Source organism: Dermacentor albipictus, chromosome 9 (genome assembly GCF_038994185.2).
Source record: "Dermacentor albipictus isolate Rhodes 1998 colony chromosome 9, USDA_Dalb.pri_finalv2, whole genome shotgun sequence".
Lineage (NCBI taxonomy): Eukaryota > Metazoa > Arthropoda > Arachnida > Ixodida > Ixodidae > Dermacentor > Dermacentor albipictus.
Window position 1 is genome coordinate 20,161,654 of NC_091829.1, and position 25,684 is coordinate 20,187,337.

The window sequence follows — 25,684 nt, forward strand, 5'->3', positions numbered from 1 at the left end:
GAGCGCCGGGGAAACACAGCTGTTGACCAAGGTTGGAGGCGGGGAAACACGCCGCCGAAGGCGGTCGAATCACTCACTCACCGTCGCTTCCTGCGCTACGACGCCGCGAACCCCTCCGCCGCGAACATCGGCGAGGCGGTCAACGCACTGCCGACGTCGACGCTGTTTCGGCTGTTTCACTCTCCAATCATGGACACTCGGAGACACGGCAACGAACGACGACTTCGGGAAGTGGCAACATTTCCTCTCCCAGGACCAGGAAAGAAACCAAGAAACCAAGGCGCACGCGAGAACTTGGCGCTCTCGTGTCTTTCGCATGCAGCGGCAGGCGGCGACGCAGCCGCCCACGTGACCACGGAGTACGAAACCGCCGGTCTATTTGCAGCCGCTGCCGGCGGCCATAGTCAGCTTGCGGGACTACGTACCCGCGTCGTCAGCGTGACGTCGCCTATGACGCACATCGGCCGTCGCGCAGCGCGGTCGGTGTTTGCAAATAGGCGCGCTGCCAGCGCCGGTTGCCGCCGCACTTGTGCTATTTATTTACCGTTCACTAGGAGGAGCTGGATTCACCGCGTGTGCGTGGCGTTTTTTGCTTTGGCGCGGCGAATCTGTCACCCTCGCAGGGAACTAATCGGGCGCTAATGTTACTCAGCGTTGGCAGCTGTCCCCGCTTCTGACGGCGCTGTGCTCACGTTTCAACTGCACGGCCTGTCGCAAAATGTCTGAGAAAGCGTGGGAGTATGCACAAAGGTGGAGAAAGGGCGGCATCGTGTTACGCGCCACCACCACCGTAATTGCTCTGTATAAAAATTGTTTTATAGCCCTTGGTGCTGCAGCGGTACGCCGTTTCTTTTTTTTTTCTTTTTTTTAAACCTTTTCAGAAGCGCTAATGGTGCGAAGGAGAATGACGTCACATCATTAGCGGAGCGCTAGATCCTGTTGCACCCTAAGCTGGTCCTACGCAAGACTCCAGTTTCGACACTTCCAGCCGACGGCATTCGTTAGTCGGTTGATTGGTTTCTTTCTTTCGTTCGTAGCGTCGTTTTTCCTGTCGTTCTTTATCGTTCTTTCTTCAGTGGCTACCGCGTACGTTCGAAAGTGCGAATATTACTTGAAAACTTCTATTTCGAATCGAATTTTCCGATTCACAACTTCGTGTTGGATTTGCTAGAATATCTTACTGTGGTCACGTATGCATGCTTGGGGATAAGAGCAAGTCGTACATCAGGAGCTCATATCTGAATACGTGAATACGGAAAAATTGTTTCGCTGGGGATCCAGCGAAACAGCTGGGGAGCCAGCTGGGATCCAGCTGGGGAGCCAGCGGCTGGGTAGGGACCTGCAGGCCCCCGCTTAGCTCCTAAGGACCCCAATAAAGTCGTTTGCTGCTGCTGCTGCTGCTGGGGATCAACTGCACCGAATTTGATGAAGTTTGCCGCATTTTTTTTTCATAAGTAACAATCTACCGACTTTAGCAGTCATGAATTTTATTTAGGCCGTCAACTTTTTTTAACAAAAATGATTGAACGTTGCACAATTTAAGAAAAAAAGATTTAAGGAGACGGTGAGATTTACAACACCGTAAGTCAGCAATAAAAACAACATAATCCTGTAAACTGTACATACACTGCGACATCTAATGCGGACGAAATTGCTGTATTATACATCGCTCTCAAACATACTACTAGTTTGTGAGTAGGACTATTGTGAAACTCTCGTAAATGTTCTGACAAATTCACATAAGCTGCCCGCTCATACATCACGTTTTCCCGCTTGACACGCTCGAACAGATGCACCTAACGGAAATAGGATAACGGGTTTTGGTGCAGAGTTGCGAATTCGTGAAATTCGTCCTTCATTTTTTTATATAAGCTTCTCGATTTCCAGAAATTACTGTGAAAAAGAAATTGAAGCAATAAAGCAAAAATCAGTTTTTTTGTTGTTGTTGGTGCAGTTATTATTATTATTTGTATTGAACACATATATACAATTAACCGGAAAGGGAAAGCGAGGAGCAGGCTGGCAACTGCCACCGGAAGGGGCACAACGCCTGCCTACTCTCCTGAAGGGAGGTGACAGCAACAATTCCCTTCAATTAAACAATTCAGGTGCAATTCAGCTTTCCTTCTTAAATGCAACAATCTTAACTCAAATCAGTTGAGCGGTTGTCTCATAACAACACTACAGCGTTTCACTCGTATAAACTTGAACGTGGATAACGGAGATGACCCTGAGGAAAAGCTTCCCCTTATCTATACTTATCATAGCGTGACTGTCAGCAAAAAAAAAGCAACGAAAGAAAAAATACTCATGCATTCGCGAACTATTGTGACCTTTCAATTTATATTTTCTGATGCATAAACTGCCCACGGAACGTACACCCTAGTGAGTAACGTGAGAAAGGGCGCCCAGTTCATATTACAGCGAAGCTGTATATGACTAGGATGCCGCGATATCTTCGTCTCCGTAACCAAAAACTCAACTAACCACAGCGGAAGGCGCCCGCCATGCGTTTTTCTTGCCACAACACCAGATGGCGCTCGCCTCCGCACATCCGCGGCGTCGACCATGCGGGGTAAATAAAAGAAAGAACCAGAAAGCTCTCCTTCGCGCATAGCGTTCGCGGCAAGCGTGTCCCGGTAAAGTTTACGATTGCATGAGCTACAGTTGCCGCGAAGCGGCAACTGTAGCTCACGCTTGAATATACGGTTAATGTCTAAATATACGTTGTCTGAATATACGGTTAGTGCGTTTTTATTCGCCAGTGCTCCTCCTTTTTTTTCCAGTTTTTTTTCTTCTTTTTCTATCAGTCAGTCTTTCCTCTCATACAATAACCATTCGTTTTCCTTTGAAGCGCGCCAATATATCTAGAAGCCTAAAAAAAGTAAGTTTTCGTTTATATAACAAATTGCTCCCGCGAGATCTAATAATTATTTTCTAATATATGTGTGCAGTCAAAGATATAGCATGTGATCTAGCCCCTCCCCCCCTACCTCCTCTCCATGTAATGCCAAGGCCTTTAAGGGTATTTATGAATATATCAATAAATAAATGCGGGCCGCATGAATATCGCCGTTACGGCCTCTCGAAAACAATTCAGGTGTTCCCTTTTATATTGCTCGACAGGAACCCTTCCACATAGCATTGCATGTATTGAAGGAATTTTCTTCGTGCTGCCTCTCCTATGCATTCGAACATGCGATACTTACAAAATTAGACCACCCTCTCTGGAAATGCACCCCCTACCTAACGTTATGAGTCACTGCGTGCCTGCACCGAAGTTCTGAGGATTGAATGTCGCAAGCAGAAGGCTGAACGTCCCGTAGAGGTTCACCGCAGATGTACGTGTACGGAAAGGAAACCATAGAAGACGTTCTTATCCAAGGCGAGGCACCGCAGCTCCAGGCGAAAGAAGCCACTGTGGTGATCGTGGAAGATCAGCTGGCTTCCAAGAACATGTAAAGGTAAGCTCGTTTGAAAGCAACTGCTTCATTATCACGCCGCCGTGGATAGTGCATAGTGAATCGGAGGGCGTGTGGTGTGGACTGTGAAATTGTCGAAATTTCCAATGCTACATTTGTCGCCCTTGTTGTTCTTGTTGCTACACTTTTAAGGTGCCGTGTTTTGCTCATATAGTCCTGTTTGTGTGACCTTCGCGGATACAAACCATTCCCGCGCTGTCATGTACAGAGCGGTTGACGACAATTTATGGATTTTATTGGCGCAAGGATCAAATATGGCCGAACAGCACCAAACAGAGTGGTTCACTGTTAACGCGAACACGTTGTACAACACGGGCGAATTCCCGAATAGTGCCGTTAGAGTGTTCCGTTTAAGAATGGAACTCACTGTGCTTACGCCCCCTGTGACCAGTCAAGCTGTTAGTGGCAGATTTTAGCACATGCGTGAGGATGTTTCCAGTGTATGCGACATACAACATAAGGTTGGGTTGATTGACTGACTGATTGATTCTTTGATAGACTGATAATAGCGGACATAGAGTTACCCATGCCCTAGCCATTGAGTTAAAGATAGAACGGAGCGAAGGCAGTATGGAGAAAAACGGAGTCGGTATTGTATACAACACACTGTTTCACTAAGCGAACTACTACTATATACTAAGAAACCAACTGTGAATACACGGCTTAGCACGGCATCAGTTGTAGCGAAACAAATCTTTGTTTACGCAAATAAAGTTACGTAAGGCAGGTGCAGAATGTTGAAAGATTTCCGTTAGTGCCTTACAAATCCAGTTTTCCGTGCATTTGACTCACGCAGTAAGCGAAAATTGTGTTCTGAGTCCTCGCTCCGCCTGTGTACTTTCGACCAAAACAGCCTTAGTACTTTAGTAACGAGCATTTTATAACGAACAAAATGTTGCGAGATTGCGATATGTCAAGGTTTGTCAAGGCACCCGTGGCGTGAAGTGCAAGTTACGGAGACGTGAAAACTGCACCGTGAAAAAAAAAAGAAAAGCGTAATGTCGACGGCCATTTTGCCTTTGGTTACCTTGAACGCAACGCGCTTCTTACTTGGCGTTTAGTGTGGGTTTTCATGAAAAGGTGAAGGTAGTAACTTTTTTTCTTCCCGGCCAGAAGCTTTGACGAAGGCGACGTTTAGCTGAAGCCACAAATTATTTAACAGTTTACAAAGCGTACTCGACATTTCCAGTGTCCACTTTTGTTCAGCCAAAACATTTTGACTGGCATTTTGTTTATACGCGGTGTGAGAAAACGCCGCCAAAGCGACGATGCGCCCGTTTTGTAGGGGAAACAGTACCGCGGCCGTACACCAATAACGAGACAGACATCTAAACGCAGTACGACAATCGTTCACGTTTTCTTTCAACTGGCTATAGGGTGTTTTAATAGCATTTCAAGTGGCAGTAATACATCGTTCAACGTGTTTGTACATAACACTGCAGGCTTAGGTAACGGCAAATCACTGGTCGCTGATGAAGAATATACTATATCAAGCGAAGGTTCATTTTGGGGATCTTGTTAATCAGACCCGTGCTAGCTGCTTCATTGCTTATCCCACTTAATCACCCCCCCCCCCCCCCGCTTCGAGGTTAGTAAATGCAAATATACGCCGCAGGCAGCAACAGAACCACGGTTATGGATGCATGGTGATATGTCATTATCTTTACAACAAGAGAAACGAAAATACGACGTCTGCACCCAGTAAAAAGAATCGAGATGTGGCCTATAACATCAATATTAAGTAGTCCCATATCATCATGTGTGTTCATAGTTTTTTTTTAAATATATATAAACATATGTGACCATATGTGACCATATGTGACCATATGTGACCATATGTGATTACTAGGTACAGATATTCCAGCCCACACGTTTCTCCGCTTTAACAGGGTTCTTATTGCAGTGTAACGGCTACGATAACGGTACTGTGGAGAGTGTCGTCTCTATGGCGCCAACACAGACTTGGGAGAAGTTGAATGACATTAGGGGAAGTGCAGATACCTTAACAGCGCGTAGAGAAATGCAAGTCCTTTCAACAATGCCTACATGCGAATGTGGCGATCAACAAGTGTCACGGTCATGGAGCAGCAAGTTAGAGAGCGAGACGGTCATACATACACGACTGTAACTACATTACAGCTTACGAGCACATGAAACGCGCTTGAAAACTTTAAATGAAGGTATACGCAACGACAAACAACATAGACGATAAAATTGAGTTTGTTTGATTTGTGCTCGTTTTCAGAGGTGGTCGGTTGCGACACAGCAAACCGACTTGAACTGCAAAGTTCCGCGAACTTCTACAAAACTTCATTTCCTTCCGGCAAGACTGTCAAAACATAGCCAAGGCATATTCCACAATAAACTTATGTAGACAAAGCACAGAAACAGTATGGATTGAATTAATGTATCCTTGTGGTTTTCCATCATTAAAAAAAACATGGTGCTTGACAGATTTCATCGATAAATTTATCGATTCTTTAGCGCCAGGCGCAGGCGAAAGCTGCCTTGGTGACCGCAGGACTTTCCGAGTACAGGCTCACGGAAATGTTTCCGCGAGAATTCTGACATTTTTATGTGCCTATAATTTGTTACCGGCGCCATTATTAATCAGTAACAATTCCGCGCGTCAATTCCGAATCATTTCCACAAGGATTGCATAAAGAACGCGTGAAATTGTCGCAGTGCTTTCAGATTATCCTGTTAGGGATATCTTACCAGTATCTCCTATATTTATTGAGACTGCTTAATGACATATCTAAAATTCGTTTGCACGATTACAGAATGCTCCACATAAAACACACTTCACAATGGTGAGATGAAAAAGACAAAACTTGCTCACAAACGCAGGAAAGACAGTCTTTAACAGCATACGGCTACATCCCTGAAAGACCTAAATGCTATTGAAAAAAGAAAGAAAGAGCAAGAACCAATAGTCGCACGTCGGTGAAGAGAAAATGAACACAGCTTCGATTGCTTGGTTACAGAATGCTTTTGCGACGTCGACGACTTTCTTTAAGCATGATGGCAGCTCTGATTGCAGATCCGTTCAGCAAACACCACACTCGGCGGCGCAAGGTTGACGCCGATAGGTCGTAGCCGTGAGCTTGATCACACTGCACGCTACTTGGGCAACTGCAAACAAGATGAAACCAGCTCAAGTCAGCGCGATTACCAGGGTATAATGTGCAAGCCTACTTGACTTCGGAGCACTAAAAGCAGATTGACCGCATATTCTGCATGCTTGATTATGCTCTTGATAAGCGTGTTTATTGTGTGATAAGCATGCGACACCAAGCGGTTATTATGCGTTATCAATCTAGAGCAACGTGGCAATGTAAACGTATCGTATGGTGGTGGCGTATGTAGGCTCCGTTACAGATTCCGAGACGAAGTTATTGGAGCATGCGAGCAAATCAATTACACACGGGCGCCGAAGTGTAGTACCTCAGTGTCGAGGGTATATAGACCAGCGTCATATTGCCGTGTGATGCGTTTACTTCTGTATTGTTTTGCTGTCACCCCTGACGTAACGTCTTTGAGCGTTATGCTGAGAAGTAAATTATCTGCACACTTCGACGTGGTCGCCGCGTTCTCGGAACTGAGCTAGTATACAGAATTACATCCATGTGTGTTTTCAACTCGAAGAAGGGGGGTCGGGGGAGGGAGGGGTGAGACGCAAGAAACGCCCATCTACCGTTCATTGGGTGTCCGCTAAAGAGCCCCAGGTGGTCAAAATTATTAAGCCGAAAGCCTTAAATAGCTCATGGGTCGAAAAAAATCCGACGACCGTCCGACGTTGTGACGTCAAAATTCAAGCGCATGCATAAGTCACCAATTTTTTTATGGAAAAGAGAGCTCGATTATCTCTGTTCGCGTTGAACAGACACCCTTCTAAATGACCAGTGTGGCCACAAAAGTGTCTGCGAGTGGTTTTCCCGATTTTGTTCATATGACGTTTTGAGGAGCATAAGTATGCCTGCGTGAACTGGAAATAAATCGGCTGTTGAAATTTAGCGCTGTGTGTTTGCCTAATTTGCCTTTCCGTATTCCTCTCATTCTGCCTGCGCGAAAATAAAGTAGAAGGCACCATATATACAAGCCCATGTAGCTAGCCTCATCGATTAAAATGTAAAAAAAAAATCATTCAGTGAACCTGAGCTTGTGTCTCAATGGTCTTCATAGATTTGCCACGACAGTTCTAACGTGCAATTAACTACGCAAAACCAGTGTCGACGTCTAGGTGACCGAAAGAGAGAACGAGTAAGGAGAAAAACAAGAGAAAACAGTGATCGGAAGTAACGACACATTCGAATGAGAATGTCAAAGGAATTTGATGAATTACTCGTGAGCGCGCAGGCTTTTCGCCTTCATCCTCTTTAGCGCATGCTAAAGCGACTGACAATTTTTCTTTTTTTTCCCGGAGTTACTCACTACGGCGTGCCTCGCAATCAAATAGTGGTATTGGCACGTAAACATCAGCAAATTAAAAAAGACAAAAAGAACGAGAGCGTCAGCAGTGCGTGTGACCACCCCACATCACATGGTAAAAGCGAAAGCACGAAACAAAAGCGATCGAGGAAACCTTGAGCAGAGTAAAAAAAAAAAAAAACTATGGGGTTTTACGTGCCAAAACCCCTTTCTGATTATGAGGCACGCCGTAGTGGAAGACTCCGGAAATTTCGTCCACCTGGGGTTCCTTAACGTGCACCTAAATCTAAGCACACGGGTGTTTTCGCATTTCGCCCTCATCAAAATGCGGCCGCCGTGGCCGGGATCCGATCCCGCGACCTCGTGCTCAGCAGCCCAACACCATAGTCACTGAGCCACCACGGCGGGTGCTTGCGGAGAGTAGACGCCGTTGACTGAAATAAACAGGCCCTCGATGGGCAGCCATGCAAAGCCACAGTAGACCAGCACGAATGACCGTTCGTTTCCGCGAATCATGTCCTATTTCCTTTCCAACTCTCCCATATCTTCTCTTAATTCATCTTCCAGTTCCAAAACGACCTTGTCTACACGTGAATACACCAACATTAAACTTCTTCAATTTCGAAACTCTTTTTTTTTTCTTTCTTTTACCAATTATACTTTCGTGGTAAGCGGTGGGGTGTCTCCAAGGAGGTTAAAGCAAAACTGCTGGAATCGAAACTATGTCTCGAAGAACTATAAACAAACGATAAAAATGATGAGGGAGCGCTTTTGGCACACTTACTACGAGTTAATCAGCCTCCTTGGTTAATTAATCATGCCTTATTTACCAGACAGATACTTATTTACGTGTATCTGTGTATTTCTGGTTTTAGAGTGAAATCTGAATATCCTGGCATATTGTATTGGAGACAACGTCATCAATATTCAGAAGAAATTACTGTTTTCGTTGGGAACAACCAGCTTTTATTCTCTAATTGGCCTAGCATTACAATAACAGAGCTGAATCACTTCATTCAGGTGAAGAATGGGCAAGCATTGGCTTTACCTTTCCCGGTAAGAAGCTACGGGGAGCTTCCACTCCAGCAGTTTTTCTTTAATCACTTTGGGTGGCTAACCATCACCCGAACATATCCTATTGACACGTGCACTTATCTCTCTCCGGTGACCACTTTTCACCGGCTATCAAATGCTAAACGTTATCGTTAGGCGCAGGCGTTAGGCGCGTCTGAATGAACCAGAAGTTTCTCGGATGTTATCGATGGCTCTATCGACCGGAGCTTCTGTAACCTGGTTGTATGGGCGACACGAATTGTGTAGTACTTTCTGGAAGGCACCCGGGCACTGGCGATTACGCTTGAAACGTTCGACGATTCACGTATAAAAGCTGACGCGCTTGACCCGCTGATCAAATCTTTGACGATCGCCGAGTGTGCTCGCCGCTATCGTTTCGTTTTGAGCGTAACCTGTTTGTTCTGGGCATAGGTTCGCCAAATAAAGAGTTTTTTTTTTATTATTGCGATAAAGACTTGCCCCTAAGGCATAATTCTTGGTGCGTATATGTGTATTATATGTGTGCTGTGAGGCCTGTGTAGTGTATGCATTGAAGCAGTGTTTTGTGTTATCTGTTGTCATGTATCCAGCGGTCGTAGCTGGTTGTCACACTGTAGCGGAGGCCGGCTTGCAGTAGGAGACGCGAACGTTCCGATTTTAAACCAGTACATGTCCATATTAGGTGGTATTCATCTGCTTCCATCACAGGAACGGAGCAGTATGGACACGTAGCACCCAGTGGTAAATGCGACCAGTTCCACCTTGAGATAACAGCCGGTGTAAGGGCAACCCCGGCCCGAAGCCTCCTAAGCACTTCTTCAGCCCTAGTAAGGTGAAGGGGGAGGGAGCAGACACACGGTGGGATAAGAGCGCGTGTGTCCCGCCGGAGAAAATTTTTACGGGCTCGGGGCGAGTTAAGGGGTTGAGGTGGGAGGGGAATAGGCGGAAGATCAGGATTGGGAAGGGAGTGTGCCTGCTGGTCGGCAGCAATGTTGTGAGAGTTAGTTTCGTGATTTACGTTTTTTGTGAGTGTGCGTTCTTCGCCGTCACTACAACGTCACACTATCCTATCCTAGCCCATCCATCTTACAGGTGACAAGCACGAACCAAGCGCACGCAGAGGTCGCCTCGCGCAGATAAGCTTGGTGCTCCGACCGGCGCATCGCGAGATGTCACATGACCCGCACGTCACCATGTGACGTACCAACCGTAAGGCACGGCTACACACGCTCCTGGCGCGCTTCGTTTTCGGTTTCGCGCTAAAAGTGAGTCGGTGCTCTTCGGGCCCGCATGCTTTAATTGAAATAAGGGCATCTTATCAGTTTTAAAGGACGGTTATTTATGGGGTCGCCATTAGCTACAAACGTTCAATTCGCATTAAAAGGCGACGTTGGAAATTAGATAGTTAATTGGCGAATCTCAGTTAATTAGGCTGCTAAATGATCCAGCTTGGCGTTTTCTTTTGTCCGCTCTTATTGCGAATCTTATCCTGCAAAAACTATGATTGTGTCTCGAATCTCTTTAGGCAGTTAATAATGTTAACTGTTAACTGTTAATGTTAATAATGTTAATAATGGCAGTTAATAATGTTAGGCAGTCGTCGCTGAAGCACTGCACAAATAGCGGCCGGCCGAGCTTTGATTCGCCGACAGATACTGTACTCGGCACGACGGTCAGAGTCGGAGTTAGTCCCTTACTTTGCGGACATAGCTTTGTACAATAAAATGTATGTTTCTATTCAGTTAATTTCTCTGTCGTCGCCTCGTCTTTACACCGCGTCAATATGTCTTGTAGTATTAACTCCTCATATCCCTCCTGTTTTTGGCGTTCGATTTCCCCTACACCACGTTGGTTCGCTGTCGGTCGCAGTCGGTACGACCACCAATTCTGGACGCAGTCCAGGCAACCTAGACATCCAGACGCGCCATGAAAAGTTCACCAGTGGAGCCCTAGACCGAGCGCGACTTAGCATGATGGCACCAAGGTAGTGCGTGTTTTCGCGTAACCACTTATTCCGCGAGAATGGCTGACAGAGGGGACTTCGTGAACGAGACATAGGCGGCCTTGTCAGTGCAGAGTGCATACCCAGACGTTCCGAGATTTTCGTTTTCGCTCTCCCTCTTACGCAAGCGTCCTTTCTTTTCCTTCCTTTTAAGTCTGTTGATATTGTCGTCGCGGGAGTGCTAGCTTTAATGCGTCATCAGGTAATCACCTGAATGCACGCTAGAAAGCAATTACCTTTCGCAAATTGACTAGCAGGCATCAAAAAGCGAATAAAAAGGCGAAAAAAAAAGAAAAGAGAGCTGGCCGTGCTTGACGTATATATCATCGATGGTACACAGCCAAACCTTCGAGGTTGGTATAAAATGCATTCTGTTTTTCCCGTCCCACTTTCCGTGAAGGTTGGCTCTTTATCCCTGCCATCACGTTGCATATACTATAGTCCTCCTTTCCATCTTCCATTTTAAAGAGGCTGCAACGAAACGCGAAAAATTGGAAAAAAAAGGATTTTTGAGCAACAGCCTCGGCAATACACACATTCAACGTACCGCGGTTTCAGACGCGCGAGCATTTCTATGCCTATATCCAACGAGGAAACCCGGCCGTCCGCCGCGTAATCAGGCTCGAGAGTTACAATACACTTTCCACACACACGCAGCTTTCTTTTGCGCGCGAACAAAGCGAAGAACGAAGAACTGCCATAAAAATAACAAATAAAAAAGCGAGACCGGCTGGACGTGGGCGACACTGGCTCACGCACGGCCGCGTCCTTTCCGCGAGACGAGCCTCGCACGTATAACGCGCCCGAACGCAACCTGCGTCAGCGCGCGTTCTGCGCCGCTGCACCTTCACAGAGTCACGCGTTCGCGGAATTGAGCGACAGGTAGGAGAGGCGGTGCCCCTCCCCCTTTCCCCCTCCAACTGCCTTCGCCCCCGGCGCCGAACCCCGGGGGTTTGTGTGAGGAGGAAGGGAAGAGAGAGAGATTCTTGTTTGGGAAGGAAAAAAACATGGGGTAAAGTGCAGCGCAGTAACTGTCTCTCAGATGAGGACACCTCAACCGCGCTGCACAGGGGGGAAGGGGTAGAAAAGACTGGTGGAAGAGATAGGGAAGGAGCAGCAGGGAGGGTAAGGGGTGTGTGTGGTCGCCCTCCCCCTCGCCCCACCCTCTCCAACCCCCTCGCCCCCGGCGCCGAACCCCGGGGTTTATGTGAGGGGGAAGGGAAGGGGAAGGGGTGTGCGTAGTCGGCCTTCCCTCGCCCCCTGCCCTAGACCCCGGGGTTTGTGTGAGGAAAGAGTGAGTTGGAGGTTGGGGGAGGGGGAAGGGGTATGGTCCTGGTGATTGATGTGGCATGGCCGGCAACGTGCTCTAGACAGACTACCGCAACGCGGCGGACGCGTCAAGATCGACTGGTTATTTTGCTTATTATTTGTTTATTTATACCATACTGCGGGCTCCAGTAAGGGCCCAAGCAGGAGGAGCGTAGGTAGCGTGCAAGAAAAATAATAATAAAAATGAAGGATAGATAATTACAAAGGCAAATGCACAGTAAGATATAACAATAATACAAGTCAACAAGATGTAGAACACAACGCAAAACTAAGCAAATAAAAGTTACGAGAAAGAGCAATATTCTCAGCAATATTAAAGGAGCACACAATCTATTCGTATATTTACATATTATGTTACATAAAAAGAACGCACAAGAAGAACCAACTAAATTAATCATCTTAACTGTTCAACGGCACCAATGCTGAATAGATGTGGTATAGGCAAATTGTTCCAGTATGATATGGTGCGGGGAAAGAAGGGATACTTAAGAAGGTTAATCCTCGTGAGATAAGGCATTAAAGATTCAGCATGTCGATGCCTTCTACGGCGTGCTACAAGTGGTTTTAAAAAAGGGCGTCCTGCACCTCCATCGAACAGGGGGGAGGAGGGGTAGGGGGGGGTGATGACTCTGCATGACAAACTTAGTATGAAAACTCTGTTCTAGTTTTATATGTGAGCTTTACGTGGGAGCTGCAGATGGGAGCTATAATGAGCTCTGTATGAGAACTTCTTATGGGCTCTACATGACGAGCCTTACACGAAGATTTGATATCGAAATTCTATATGAGCGCTACACTATATGAAAAGTCTATATGATGTCTATATTAAAACTCTACACGAGCTCTGTACGAAAGCTGCAGAGAACTGTGAGAGAACTACGTGAGAACTTTATCTCGTTAACTTTCACAAATATCTACTCCGCCCTCATCGGAATGGCCAGAAGTCAAGAACGTGAAGTGCGTGGAGGCAAAGAGACGATTGCGCACCTTGTGCGTGATTGCTCCGTTTCGGTGCACGAAAAACAGAAAAAGGAAAACAAAACAGAAAAAGGAACAACAAGAGTTCTACACTATGCTCAACAAGCTTGACAATCGTTCTATAATAAAAAAAACAGAACTCTTGGGCCGTGGTCGTCCTTATCATAATCATAAATTCAACAGTATTTCGCACCAGAATAGGCGTAACAATAACAAACAGGAAGAGAGCGGCGTGGATCAGAAAGCAAAGGAGGATAGCCGATATTCTAGTTGACATTAGGAGAAAGAGAAAGAAAATTGAGCTGGGCAGGCCATGTAATGCGTAGGGTAGATAATCGGTGAACAATCAGAGTTACAGAAAGGGTACCAAGGGAAGGCAAGCGCAGTCGAGGACGGCAGAAAGCTAGGTGGGGTGACGAAGTTTGCAGGCGCCAGTTCGAATCAGCTAGCGCAAAACGGGGGAGATCGTTGGGAGAGGCCTTCGTCCTGGGCAGTGTGCATAAATATGGACTGATGCTGGTGGTAATATTTTGTGTGATTCCTAAACATCGCGCTAGCTACGGTGTCTAATCCTTTCGGATGCGCGAAGCGTGGGGAGTCGAAAACACCTCGAAGATAAGCCTCGGTACTTGTTCCACACACCGCGCCTCTTCTGCTGCCCCTTTCACCCAAGAGAAAATGATGAAGCTCATTAGGGCCTAGGACCAGACCTCTAAATCCTGGCAGTCCAGAGGGCCCGCGAGTCAGGTTTGACCTGATGGTCCCCGAGTGGGCCTAGACAGGTGACGTTGAGTTTACTCGCGTCTATTTCGGACCGAACAAAGTTGCCTCACTCACTCACTCACTCACTCACTCACTCACTCACTCACTCACTCACTCACTCACTCACTCACTCACTCACTCACTCACTCACTCACTCACTCACTCACTCACTCACTCACTCACTCACTCACTCACTCACTCACTCACTCACTCACTCACTCACTCACTCACTCACTCACTCACTCACTCACTCACTCACTCACACACTCACTCACTCACTCACTCACTCACTCACTCACTCACTCACTCACTCACTCACTCACTCACTCACTCACTCACTCACTCACTCACTCACTCACTCACTCACTCACGCTCAGTGCATGCTGACAGTGCACGACAATGAATGCGACACGACAGTGACAACTGACACGATGCACTCCTGAAATCAGTCGACGGAGAACGCGCGTCCGGTCGCGTGACGCACCCCTATACGGCGGGGACTGTCGCGAGGCGACGCGTGGTCAGTAGGCCATGACCTCGCAGAGGACCGCGGCGTAGAGACGGCCCTTGCGGTTGGGCACGCCGCTGGCCTTGAGGTAGACGTAGCGGCCCTGCATGTCGTCGGGGCACTCGAAGTGCAACCGGCGGCGGGACAGCGCCCCGTGCAAGCGGGACACCGAGGCGCACTTGTAGGCGTTGGGGATCTCCTCCAGCCGCGGCCGGTCCACCACGTACGCCGTCAGCTTGTCCAGGTTGGACATCTCGTGGTGAAGCTTGCTGCGCTCTGCGCACGGGAGGAGATGAGCGCGCGAATCGCATCACGGCACATCACGTCAAATCACTTCACATCACATCACTTCATTTTCCTTAAAGACCCTTTTGGGGTGTTGCATAAGGGGTGGGGTTTACAAAATGCAGGCGTTTACAGCAGTCGAAAACATTGATCGGTAGGTTACGGTAGCGACATATCATCACAAATGTGTGTGACGAGTTTCAGTCTGAATCCCTCTTTCATTTCTTTTCGTAGGTTTTTTTTGCAAGTAGTGCTTTAGTGATTACATTTATGCAACTGTGTCATCCTGGACGTCCGCGACGTCTTATTTGTCACAAACACGAACAAATGAAATATCAATCAATCAATCAATCAATCAATCAATCAATCAATCAATCAATCAATCAATCAATCAATCAATCAATCAATCAACTACTGAAGTACCAAGACACGCAAACGCGTCCTACTACTTCGTTTCTCGTAGCGTGTTTTTGTCACTTCTCAGAGTTATCCTCGTTCGTCACGCGTTGCCGTCTACACTTCCGTAACGGGTCCCCATGACAAGGTGCGAGCCCCTCGGTGTCGAAGCCCACTGACCGTGCTGGTGCCTGGCCTGCCAGGTGAGCACCACCAGCCCGCGCACCCGCTGCCTCTTGGCCAGGTCGACCATCCACACGGGCTGGTCGACGAAGTAGTTGTCCAGGATGGCGCAGCTTCGCGGAGGCTGCGAAGTGCTCGCGTCGCCGTCCACGGCGAACGACGAGTGGCCGTCGGTCCACTGGGCGAACGCGTACCGACGGTCGTTCACCCACGTCTCGCGACGGTACGCCAGGTTCTCGGCTGCAGTGAGGGGGAGTGGGAGGTAAGGGGGAGGGTGTCCAAATTCAGCACATTTCATTTACTAGTCAGCATTTAGTTTATTAGCAAGCTATATCCAGGAAGAGAGGTACCAATCAATTGCGAGAAGTGTAATGGCATCATTACTCTGGATCATGTGCTTTGGCAGTGCCCTGTGTCTTTCACAGACTGTGACAAGGAAAGAGACTGGTGGCACGAGTCTCTCACAGTGGAGTTCGTTTGGATCAACTACAGGGCGTCCCAAAAGGCCCACGATAGGGCGGTAAGGTTAAACCTTAGTGTCTCGACGTGGGGCCTGCAATACTTACGTGCAGCAGGCAGGGCTTAGTTTTCGTTTAATTAATTTTATTTTTCATTAATTTTTATTGCCCAACACAATCTTTATGTCCCTATCTACTTATTTTAATTATGTTTATCTTTATTTAAATTTTATTGCCCAACACAATCTTTATGTCCCTACGTGGGAGCCACCTGCGTCAACCGAAGGGTTGATCTTCAGGACATTAATAAAGTTCATCATACCATACTATGTCGCAGCAGCTTGACGAAGGCCCAAGGTCAATCACACAGCAGCAAATGCATACACATTAGAGCACGTAGAGCCTAAGCAAATTCAACAACACTATGTACAAGGAGACAGACATCAACAGATAAAAAAAAAGAGATCCCATATTTGTCCGCAATACTTTACCAAGAACACTACAGCGAATTTCACTCAATCACAAACACAAACATTCATCTTTCAGAAAGCAACTTAGATATCATTAGGCCACCTATAACATTCATCACCACCTGCAAAAAGATTCATAATTCATAATCAGATCGCATTTACCGGACAGTAGTCTACAAAGTCCGCTAGGATAAAAGCCGTGAAAACGGCTTGATAGGGCGCACGTGACCGTTACACCGCAGCAGCCGCACAATGTGCATATGTTTCGATAAGGATGCACCCTGATAGAGGCAAAAGAAAAAAAAGAAGTAAACTAAGGTATATAATGCATATTACTAATCAGTCTCACAATTACGCCTCAAATGTAGCATAGAAAAGAAATGCTAACAGAGCAGGTAATATTTATATATTCATTCATTCATTTTCGTATGAGGCATAGAAAAGAAATGCTAACAGAGCAGTTAATATTTATTTATTTATTTATTTATTTATTTATTTATTTATTTATTTATTTATTTATTTATTTATTTATTTATTTATTTATTTATTTATTTAACAATGTCCTTACAGGCCTCGTATGAGGCATTGGGTAAGGGGGGCGTTACAGTAGCATTAAACGAGTATATAGGGCATATAACCAAACATAATAGACATACATTATTAATAGACAGTGGAAAATTGTATACACATCTTATACAAGTATTAAATCATTGTACAAAATAACAAGGTCCGGAATGTACATATTAAAAAAAGACAAAGGATACAGTTCCTTCAACAATGAAAAAGAAGTGTAGTCACTCCAGTACAAATACTAGACAATACTAATATCATCCATATCGTATACATATATACTCATTGCCTGAGCACAACAGAACGAAAGTATGACCGTAACTGCTTTATACTCCCACCGGCGATATTTTCCTGTTTGTATATAACAGTGGGTCCTCTCCATTTAGAAATGCAAAGGGAGACAGAACTTCGGATCCGAAAACCACTTACGATGTACTTAAGAAGCGGTATCTAAAACGCAGCCAATGCATGGCGTCTACGAATTACCGACCAGGGTTTTTCAAACGCTCCGCAAGGGTCAAATGTTCGACAACCTCTGCATTCCATGGACAAAAGAAACGTCAACGATACAGCTCAAGACGAGTATAAAGACGCACATCCACAGTTTTGCTGACGGGTTGCAAGAAATGAACCTCGCTATCACGATACGAAGCCCTTGCTATACGAGCTGAGCCACATATGAGTTGACCTTTATGTACTTTCTGAAGAGACGTCATCGTTTCAGTAACGATTCGAACATGTTTTAGCGCCGCGCATTTACACAACACATCGCCGCATGCATTGTGGTTCTCAGCTGTGGTTCGGCACATCGAAACATGGAAGCAGTAATACGTAATACATGCATACACAACAACAACAACAACAACAACAACAACAACAACAACAACAACAACAACAACAACAAGACGAAAGGAAGTTGTACGCTGTGCTCGACACACGTGACACGAGATTCGGCGTCAGCGCAAATCTCGTGGGATGCGATCGATCCGTTAGTCGGCACTTTGGTGCCCGTCGTTCCGAAAAGAAAGGACGCGTAATCGATTAAACGCGGCCCGGTAGTCTACCCTAGGCGCCGCCGAAGTACGTTATGGATTGCCGCGTAAGACCGATTGTCGAGCCAACTCGGCAATATTCACGTCAGCCTTGCTTCAAATAGATCCTTCAGGCAAGAACGATACATTAACGCAAGAAGACACCACAGAAACTATTTCGAGAGACAATGTAGTGCGTATAAACGAGAGACAAGATTGTTGTTAGAAAAAAGAAAGGTTGCGTAGACACCACGGTTAATCGATCAATTGGAAGCCAAGAGCTAACGATTAGAAAAGGAGAGGTACACGCGAGGGGAAACCGGATAACAAAAGTCCGTAGTAAGACATCAAAAATGAAGGGAACACAGGCTTATTTACATTATAAGCTTTGGTGATTTCTTAAACAGACTTATTTGTGATATCATCTGTGATAACCTATAATAACCGATGATATAATCTGAGCAACCGATACAGAGGCGACTTGCTGGAAGCGGTCTGCCGGTGGCTACGTTCATCGATGTGACAGGACGCTACACGCAAGTATCACTATGATATTGCACATTAAACCGTTAGGTGAATTATCAGGGCCATTTTGGTGTTTATTTTGCACCAGGCTCCGCACGCACGCATGCACAAACAAACAAACAAACAAACAAACAAACAAACAAACAAACAAACAAACAAACAAACAAACAAACAAACAAACAAACAAACAAACGTGTACTGTTTTCACATCTTGCTGAAGATTTCGTTCGCATGCATTTGGGATGACGGGTATTACTTAAAGCTGGCTTCCCCACTCACAATTTTATACTGCAGTGAAGCACGCTTGCAGTTTGCTCATCGGGAGTTGAGCGCCGTGCGTGCTTTGTTGCAATAATTTAGAGCGGCACTCTGAACAGCTGTAACGCCGGCCAGTCCCAACCAAAGGAGCGATCAGTTCGGGAAACCGAATCTATCCGATCGCTTGTGTCACCCTTCCTTTCCTATTATTTGTGCCTCTCTTGCTTCGAAAACATTAACAGCGCAGACATTTTTTTTTTTTAATGCGAGGATAAATGCCTCAGGGCATACAAGGGTATGGGATGGGTGTGAACAAGGATCATTAAATGAATGAAAATAGATTTGCTGACCTAATGAAGTCCAAGAGGGATCGATAATGCGGTCCCTGCGTCCAAGCAGTGTAATGGCTCAGATTATGCGGCGAGAGTCCCGCTGCTGCGAGGTGCCGGAGCCTCGTCGGTTTCAGAGCAGGGCAAACCCACAGCAGGTGGTGGATGTCGGCTTCAACGTTTGGCGACTTGCAGAGTGGGCACTCAGGACGAGGATATAGCGGGCGAAAGTGCGGCCACTTCCTAGTCACGGCAGGAGTGAGGGCAACCCCGACCCGGATCTTCCGAAGCGCAACCTCCTCTGCACGGGTAAGACCGCGGGGAAGGTTTACCGCACACGGAGGTATGACAGCACGTGTGCGGCGCCGGAGCTGCTCCTTTCTTGTTAAAAGGAGGGTGGCATCATCTAGGTGAAAGAGTTGAGGCGGTGACGATGGAGAGGTCGTTAGACGGGTCGCAGAATCCGCACGGCTTTGGAAGCTTAGAAGGTCGCGTGAGATCCACTCGACAGATATTGACTGCGGGATGCGTGCCGCCAGAATATGGATCTGTTGGCATATGTCAGGGCTACGACTGACGCGTCGCAGAAGCCGCGTCGCCTGGAGAGCATCAGTGCGGATGACGATGCGGGCCGTGGAGACCAAGGGAAAGGCGGCCACAGAGCACAACGCTTCTCGGACAGCAAGGAGCTCAGCACAAAAGGAGGAAGAAGGTTCTTGGACTTGAAACCGGGTCGTCTTATTAAGGGCAGGTGCGCATGGGCAATAAATTGCAGTGGTTGTTTCACAGCCCTTAATGCTTGCATCAACGTAAAGGACGATGGAGCCAAGCGGCAGGTGGGCATCTTGATCTACAATTCGGTCACGAAGCGATGCCGCCGCGTGAGTTGATGTCGGGCGATGTATATCAGTTGGCTTGTTGTCACTCAGCTGTACAAAACTCCAGGGAGGAAGAACTGGCGATGGTGGTGGTAGAAGCGAGTTCGAGAAAGCGTAAGCCCTGAGAGCACTCGTTGCGTGTGAAAGGCTGGCCTTAAGCCTGCGAGCATCACGCCGCTGCTGCACCAGCTCATCTAGTGTGTTGAGCTGCGCATTTTCTTGGAGAGCCACGATCGGGGTGATGCGGGGAAGGCAAGTGATGACCCTCATTGCCTCGCGATTAACAGCCTCAAGGCGACCCCATTGTGCCCTCGTCAAATGCTGGAATTGGGCTTGATAAATAAGGCGTGGTTGCACTACCGCCTTTACCAATTGTCGCGCAACATATGAGCTGGCGCCGCCCATTTTAGGAGCAATGCGCCTAATCAGACCCAACGTTTGAATTGCCTGCTTTTTAGCGCTGGAGAGCCAGGCAGTTCCGGTTCCCGACTCGTGTACCGTCAGACCCAGAATTTTTATAGTTGAACATTGTTGAAGAGGGGTTCCGGATAGATGAAGACGAATGGGTGTGGCAGAGAGTTTACGCCGGCCCCAGCGATTGGCGACTGACATGTAAGCAGATTTGCTGACGGAAAGCCTAAGGCCGACCGAAGAAGCGTAAGTCGCCGTGATATCTAAAGCTGATTGAAGGGCAGCGGCTTGAGTCAGCAGGTCGTGATGAGTGCTCCATACCGTGATGTCATCAGCGTACAACAAGAACTTTATGTCGGGTACATCGTGTAAGCGCCATGCAAGCGGGATGAAAGCAATATTGAATAATGTGGGTGATAATACAGATCCCTGGGGTACGCCACGAAGAGGGACAAATGAGCCGACGGCGTCACCACTGAGGCGAATTGCAAAATGTCGGTCTTCAAGGAGAGATTTGACAAAATTCCGTACTCTGGGGGGAAAATGCAGCATGTCAATTGAAGCCAAGATGGCAGCATGACTGATGTTATCATACGCCTTTTCGACGTCCATAGCGAGGACAGTACGGACACTGTGGCTACGAGTTGACGATAAAACCGAGGATGCCAAGACAGCCAGCCCATCTTCAGTACCTATGGATGGACGGAAGCCAATTTGAGCAGGGTGGTAGAAACCGTGGTGCTCTAGCCACCACGACATTCGTGTGGCAAGCATTTTCTCAGCAAGCTTGCACAACGTTGACGTTAGGGAAATGGGTCGGAAGTTGCCAAGTTCAGTCGGCGGCTTGTTTGGTTTCGGAATCGGGACCACAATAGCTGACTTCCAGCCTGGAGGGACAACGCCATCTAGCCATACCTTGTTAATGGTGTCGAGAAGTTGAGGCAGCACAGCGGAGCTCAGGTTCTTGTAGGCCTCATAAGTAATAGAGTCTGGACCTGGTGCTGTCTTGCGACTGGTACCATCGATTGCTGCAAGCAACTCAGGCATGGTGAAAGAGCTTGCAATCCCCTCGGAGTCTGCCGTAGATGGTAACCTGTCGATATGTGTCGGAATGCCTGCCAAGGAAGCACCATTGGCTGTTTGAGGCAACACGTCGTACTGCGGGAAGAACCTCCGGGCTGCTTCTCTGGCGAAATCATCCGGCGACAAGCCAGCAGCGAAGCAGGCTGTGGCTGCCGCGTCTGGACGGCTACCACCGTGTTCCATGGCGCGGAAGGTTCGCCAGAGAGAAGCATTCGATGTCTTGGATGAAAACCGTTCACACCACGTATGCCAGTGCCTCCACGAGAGGTCGCGTTCATATCTGCGGGCTTTAGCAGTAAGGAAATTCAGTCTTGTACGTGCTTGTGCAGAAGTGGGGTCTCGGGATGCTGCCAGCTCAGCTTGTCTGCGAGCAGCCCACAAGTTGAGCAGGCCGATATCCGGTGCCGGTCGATTGACGTCTACCCAGCTGATGGTTGTGGCTTCATTGAGCGCGCTTTGTATGCGGTCAACAAGTAGTGATGACGAGTCCACGGAGGTGTCTTGGAGAACGGCGCGAAATTTGTCCCAATTGACCACAGAACACTTGCGGCGCAATCGGCGGGCCTGCGACGGATGAAGGCCGATGATGATAGGGTGGTGGTCACTACCCCAGCAGTCGGGCTCCAGGGGCCAAGTAGGAGTGCCGGGACCCGACCACCACGTAAGATCCGGTGCGTATGCTGTACGTCGAGCTTGAGGCACAGCTCGCGTTGCTGAATCGGGATGGTTCAGTAGTACAAACAACGCATCCGCGAAGGCGTCCCGCACACGCCTACCTCGAGGGCTAGAAGTAGGGTACCCCCAATCTGGGTGAGGGGCGTTGAAATCACCACCAACTAAAATAGGACACGCTGGGTATTGGCTACGGACATTCACTAACCAGCCCAGATTAATTCTTGAAGCAGAGCCACCGGCTGGTCTTATGTAGTATGACACTACCACAACAGTTGTCTTGGGTAACTTCACAGCTACTGCCACTACCTCCTGGTATGAGTTACACCAGTTTTCAAGAGAAAGGCAGACCTGAGGATAGCGCGTATCAACATACACTGCCGCCTTTCCGGGAGGGGCAGCTGTGTGCACGCGACGGTCACTCATCGAAGGAGACACGTATCCACTGAAGCCCGGAATGGCAGGCAAGGCGTTGGTCTCCTGTAGTAACAGGGCCCACACCTGCAGCTTGTTCATACGTAGACGGGATTTAAGCTCCCCCACTTTCGTGGAGAGCCCTCTACAGTTCCACTGAAGCACGCCACAAACACCTGTGCCCGCCATTTTGATTACGAGTCCAGGCGTTGCAAAATCACACATGTCAGGTTGGATAACTGGCTGACCATGAACCGCAAAAGGGATGTTGTAGAGTTATCCGGCAACGGAGCTGGAGATCTGGTAGACTCTGCGACCGATACAGCAGGGCGTGACAGAGACGATGATGCAGCGGAATCGATACTTGTATTGGTGTGAGAATCCACTGAACGTCGCCGACGCGCAAGTAGCTCACGGTGCTGTCGGAGCTTGGATACCTCCGCTAAAAGGCGGGCAATTTGATTGTCAACTGCTGCCATATCATCACGCGGATGTTCCGGCCCGCTCTGCTTCTGTATAACCAGCGGGCGACGGCGGTCTCTGCGAACTTTGTCACTGTAAGTCTGTTGGGAATGGGGTGCAGGCGGGTCGGGCTCGGAAAGCTCTGGCCAGTCGTCGTCATCCCACTGGAGCGCCGCAAATCTGTTTGATGTCGGCACTGGTTGTGTTGCAGCATGCTGAGGCCATTGCTTAGGGATCCCGCGACGAACCTTCTGAGTGGCCTTTTGCTTTGTGGGACAAGTTGGAGAAGTGATCTCGTGGTCGTCGGTCTTGCAGAGTCCACATCGATAGGACACTGCGCCAGCCAATACAGCTTCATCTGGCGCTGTAAATGGACAGGATCGGCGCATGTGGCCCGGTCGGAAACAGTTGTAACAATAGACGACACTGGGTTTATATGGCCGAGGTCGTAGAATGCAGCCATAGTAGTACAGGCGGGCTGGAGGAGATGGTGGGCCCTGCAAGGTGACGATGCAAGAGCGCCCCTTTCCCATGTAACGCGCCTGAATGACACGGTGAGTGGGACAGTAGAGCTCACGCTGGAGAGCAGTCTGGTCCTCGCCAACGTCAACGTTGTAAACGACACAGCGCTGTAGATCCGAGCCCTCTACCAGGTACACCTGGACCGGCACGGTGACCTCGCTCGTTATCGAGAGACGTTGAAGCGTTTGCAAACGCTCGACAGCAGCCAATGTCGGGAGCCACACAGCGATGGTATTTGACTTCTTCCGGGCCGCGAAGCCGCGGAAGCCTGTGGTGCCAAGACAAGCGTCTAGGTTCGCCTGAATAATCCTGTTCGGAATCTCCGTGAGGCTTGTTGGGGCCAGAGCCTTAATGGTTGCTTTATAGCAAGCCGAGCCCGGTGTCGACACAACTGGGTGGTCAGTCGTTAGACAGGAACGCTTGCCTTGGGAGCCGCTGTTGGCCGAACACGAATCTGGTGCAGATTGCTCCGAAGGACGCTTCTGAGAACCACGGGGTGCCGACGCCACAGATGGTAGCGCAGAAGACAAGTCCATAGGGGTACTCGGTTCGTCATGCAGAACTACTGGAGCCCCATTCCCGATCGGTGTCTGGGAAGCCATCGCGGGGCTCCGCCCTGTGGGCAGATCACTCACGGTCTGATGTGCATTTTGGGAAGGCGATGGGTGGGCTGTAGCCGAAGGACTTGGAGCAGGAACCAGGAGCTGGGATCCAGGCTCAGGTGTCAATTGTGCGGCCGGTAACGCCGTCGTGACGAGCGCCGCCGGTGAATCTACCGCCGCCAGCGCGTCACCGGAGGCACTAGGCCTAGTCCCGGTGTACAATTCAGCTGCAGGGCCGATGGAGTGACATTCGCTGAATGTCAGAAAACCAGACTGCGCATGAGCGTCCGGGGCGTCCTCAAATGTCTTGGGGTCCAATCTCTTGATGTATGGAACGTATTTACGCGGAAGGCGAGATTTTTCACAGGAGCGGTGAGCAGCCACCTTAGCAGGGAAACTTCGTCGTCGTCGTTCAGCGCAGACATTTCATCTCCGCGAAGCCTCAGACGATCTTTTTAGCAGCCTTGCCTGAATTGTCTATTCACTCGAGCCTGAAATCGTACGCAGCCAAAAAGCAATAGGTCAGAATTCAGCGCGGCCAACTCTCAAAGTATGCAGCAACCTACTTGGATTGTGGTGATAGTGACACCTCGACAACTGCGCATGAGTGTGTCACGGGTGTGTCGTAACGTTATTTTTTTTTTCGATTTCGTGTACACTGTGACACGATCGTGTACGCTTAACGCACCTCTAGGTTTCTGTTATATAGCTATAAAGTGGCTGAAGTCCGTCTATAACGCTATAACAATGCGCGACCACTGGTGAGTTCAAACTTCTGTCTCTCAGCCCACAGCATAATAATATATCCATTAGGCCACAATATGCACGCATGCTTATATGTCATGCCAAAGTAGCTCATAGAAACGTCTGGCACGTGCGTCACGTGTTATGTTTCTCGCATTCTTTCTTCGTAACACCTAGCGTTTTGAGAGGCTTTGTTAAGCTTCACTGGCCTTCGGCATCGGCCCACATTTTTTCGTCAGACGGTTACCTACAACATGTGTGATAAGTTCGCCTATAGTTCTACCGCATTAAAAATACGAAAGCCGTTCGCCTCTCTTATAGAGCAGGGCATTCTCACCAGTCAACTTCCCCAGTTTTCTCTGCGCATTAATAGACAAGCAAGGGCTCACGGCACGGCGCTAAAGTGTAGTTAAATATGCCATCGGATTCTCGACAGTTTCCGGCATATTGATGAAACAACTTTCAAAGCGGCGACGAGCCCTACAGGCCGAAGCATAGAAAGTTAATATGCGTTTGTTTTACGCACTTGGCTAGTGCGTCCTGGGATGCCGTTAAGAAGTCCTCGAAACATCACAACCTGATTAGAACTTTATTGTATCCATTACCGTCCTGTCTCAGTTGCAAAAAAAAAGAAAGAAAAGAAAATGGTACTGTGCACTTTACGTACTGCATTCGGAGTCCTCACGAACCCTCAGGAATCCAGGACCGCAGTCTCCTGCGGAGAAAGGAGAAAGTGAAGTGATAAACTCGCAAAAGAGAAAGTGAAAAAAAGAAAGAAAGCAATACCATCTCATCTGGAACACGTGAGACGTGTCAACGTTATATGCAGGAATACATTGTTTTCGA

The 25,684-nt window shown here is 48.1% G+C and overlaps 3 protein-coding genes across 6 annotated transcripts in view; 1 reads left to right on the forward strand and 2 right to left on the reverse strand.

Moving 5' to 3' along the window:
* LOC135917290 (phospholipid phosphatase 3-like) overlaps positions 1 to 397 on the reverse strand; it is a 44,580-nt gene extending 44,183 nt beyond the window's left edge. Inside the window, exon 1 of the mRNA XM_065450842.1 lies at positions 82 to 397. The gene's annotated coding sequence lies outside the window, so the exon portion shown is untranslated. The remainder of the gene's footprint in view (positions 1 to 81) is intronic.
* A 2,990-nt stretch (positions 398 to 3,387) lies between these two features.
* LOC135917325 (acetylcholinesterase-1-like) overlaps positions 3,388 to 25,684 on the forward strand; it is a 121,627-nt gene continuing 99,330 nt past the window's right edge. The window contains exon 1 of the mRNA XM_065450907.1: positions 3,388 to 3,464. The gene's annotated coding sequence lies outside the window, so the exon portion shown is untranslated. The remainder of the gene's footprint in view (positions 3,465 to 25,684) is intronic.
* Positions 3,437 to 25,684, reverse strand: part of LOC135917327 (lactadherin-like) — a 127,349-nt gene continuing 105,101 nt past the window's right edge. For all 4 annotated transcript variants that reach the window (XM_065450913.2, XM_065450915.1, XM_065450912.1 and 1 more), the window contains exons 10-13: positions 25,506 to 25,553; positions 15,407 to 15,649; positions 14,522 to 14,821; positions 3,437 to 6,617 (exon numbers count right to left, since the gene is read on the reverse strand). In XM_065450913.2, coding sequence (XP_065306985.1) covers positions 14,559 to 14,821; positions 15,407 to 15,649; positions 25,506 to 25,553 — 554 coding nt within the window. In that variant the 3' untranslated portion in view covers positions 3,437 to 6,617; positions 14,522 to 14,558. The remainder of the gene's footprint in view (positions 6,618 to 14,521; positions 14,822 to 15,406; positions 15,650 to 25,505; positions 25,554 to 25,684) is intronic.